Source organism: Olea europaea, unplaced genomic scaffold, assembly GCF_002742605.1.
Source record: "Olea europaea var. sylvestris unplaced genomic scaffold, O_europaea_v1 scaffold635, whole genome shotgun sequence".
Lineage (NCBI taxonomy): Eukaryota > Viridiplantae > Streptophyta > Magnoliopsida > Lamiales > Oleaceae > Olea > Olea europaea.
Genome location: NW_019264714.1, coordinates 154,538 through 155,886, shown reverse-complemented (window position 1 = coordinate 155,886; position 1,349 = coordinate 154,538). Strand labels below are relative to the sequence as shown.

At 34.2% G+C, this 1,349-nt stretch overlaps 1 protein-coding gene across 1 annotated transcript in view; it reads left to right on the top strand.

Annotated features, from left to right (window-relative positions):
* The first annotated feature begins 727 nt into the window (after positions 1 to 727).
* The window catches only part of LOC111389953 (7-deoxyloganetin glucosyltransferase-like), a 2,625-nt gene continuing 2,003 nt past the window's right edge, over positions 728 to 1,349 (top strand). Inside the window, exons 1-3 of the mRNA XM_023014942.1 lie at positions 728 to 768; positions 877 to 975; positions 1,162 to 1,296. Coding sequence (XP_022870710.1) covers positions 728 to 768; positions 877 to 975; positions 1,162 to 1,296 — 275 coding nt within the window. The remainder of the gene's footprint in view (positions 769 to 876; positions 976 to 1,161; positions 1,297 to 1,349) is intronic.

The following is a 1,349-nucleotide window of genomic DNA, read 5'->3' as shown; positions in this document are numbered from 1 at the left end:
ATCTGTTTATAATCAATTAATTAGCCATAAAATAAATTAGGCAATGTATATGATTTCTTGTCTACCTTATATTAGAAACCCTACTTCGATAGATAAAAAATAATCAAATTGCAAATAGATAAATAGATAAATAATAATACGCAAAATTTATAGATGCTCGACTTAATATAAATTATGTCATCTTTCATCATTGCAGTTTTTACTATTATGAAAATAATTTTACAAGAAAATTTTGCACACTTGCTCGATTTGCATACTCCATATAATAAAAAAATAAGGGAAAATTGCAACAGAAGCCCCAAACCTTTAAAACATTAGCAGACTTTCCCTAAACCTTTGATTTGTTGCAACCATCACCCCTAACATTTTCAAACATTGCAGGTGAAGCCCTTTTGGATGGTTTCCATTCACAAATCCGTTAGTTGACCAAAAATTTAACTTTGACCACATTTTTAATATTTAAAAAAGGGGTAAAAGAGTAAATTTTAATTTATCACATTAAATAAATAATTAAATTGAAAAATGAGAAATAAAAAAACATAACCCTTGTCTTCTTTCTCTCACCCCACCCCCACCTCAAATCCAAAATCCACACCAACCACCATCGACACCACCTCCACCACCACCTTAGTATCACTCTAAAAAGGGCCTAAACCTAGATCTATACATACAATTCTTCTATCTGTATAAACCTAAAGTTGAAAACTTTACAAGTACGTGTAGGGAAATGAATAAAAAGTCAGAAAATTTTGCCTCAGTGATGCTTACGTGAAGTATAATTGTTGGTGCTTCGATGAAAAATAAAGCAAAAGAAAAGTAGGAGTGAAAAGATTGAGTATTTGTGAGCTGGGTCAGTGATTAAATTCTTGGAAATAGTACCAAGGTGAAGGAAAGAGATAAAGAAAGGGGAAAAAGCAGAGATGGAGCTAAAGAAAGCAAATCTGTCCTTCTAGTTGTTGTTCCCTTCTTGGAGATGTGCTTAATTTGCTTGGATTATAGCCTCTTTCTGATTTTTTTCACTTTTTTCTGAACCTTAAAACACCACAGCCTCGGCGTCCTCTTTGCTTTTGGCATTCACCAGATGAAGATGAAGAATATATGATTCAAATTTATACAAATAGAAGAATTGTATGTATAGATCTAGGTTTAGGCTTTTTAGAGTGATACGGAGGTGGAGGTGGAGGTGGGGGTGGCGGTAACGGTGGTGGCGGCGGCGATGGAGGTGGTTGGTGTAGATTTTGGATTTGAGTTGGGGTTAGGGGTGGGCGATGGGGTGCGAGAAAGAAGACAGGCGCTGTATTGTTTTATTTCTCATTTTTTAATTTAATTATTATTTAATGTGATAAATG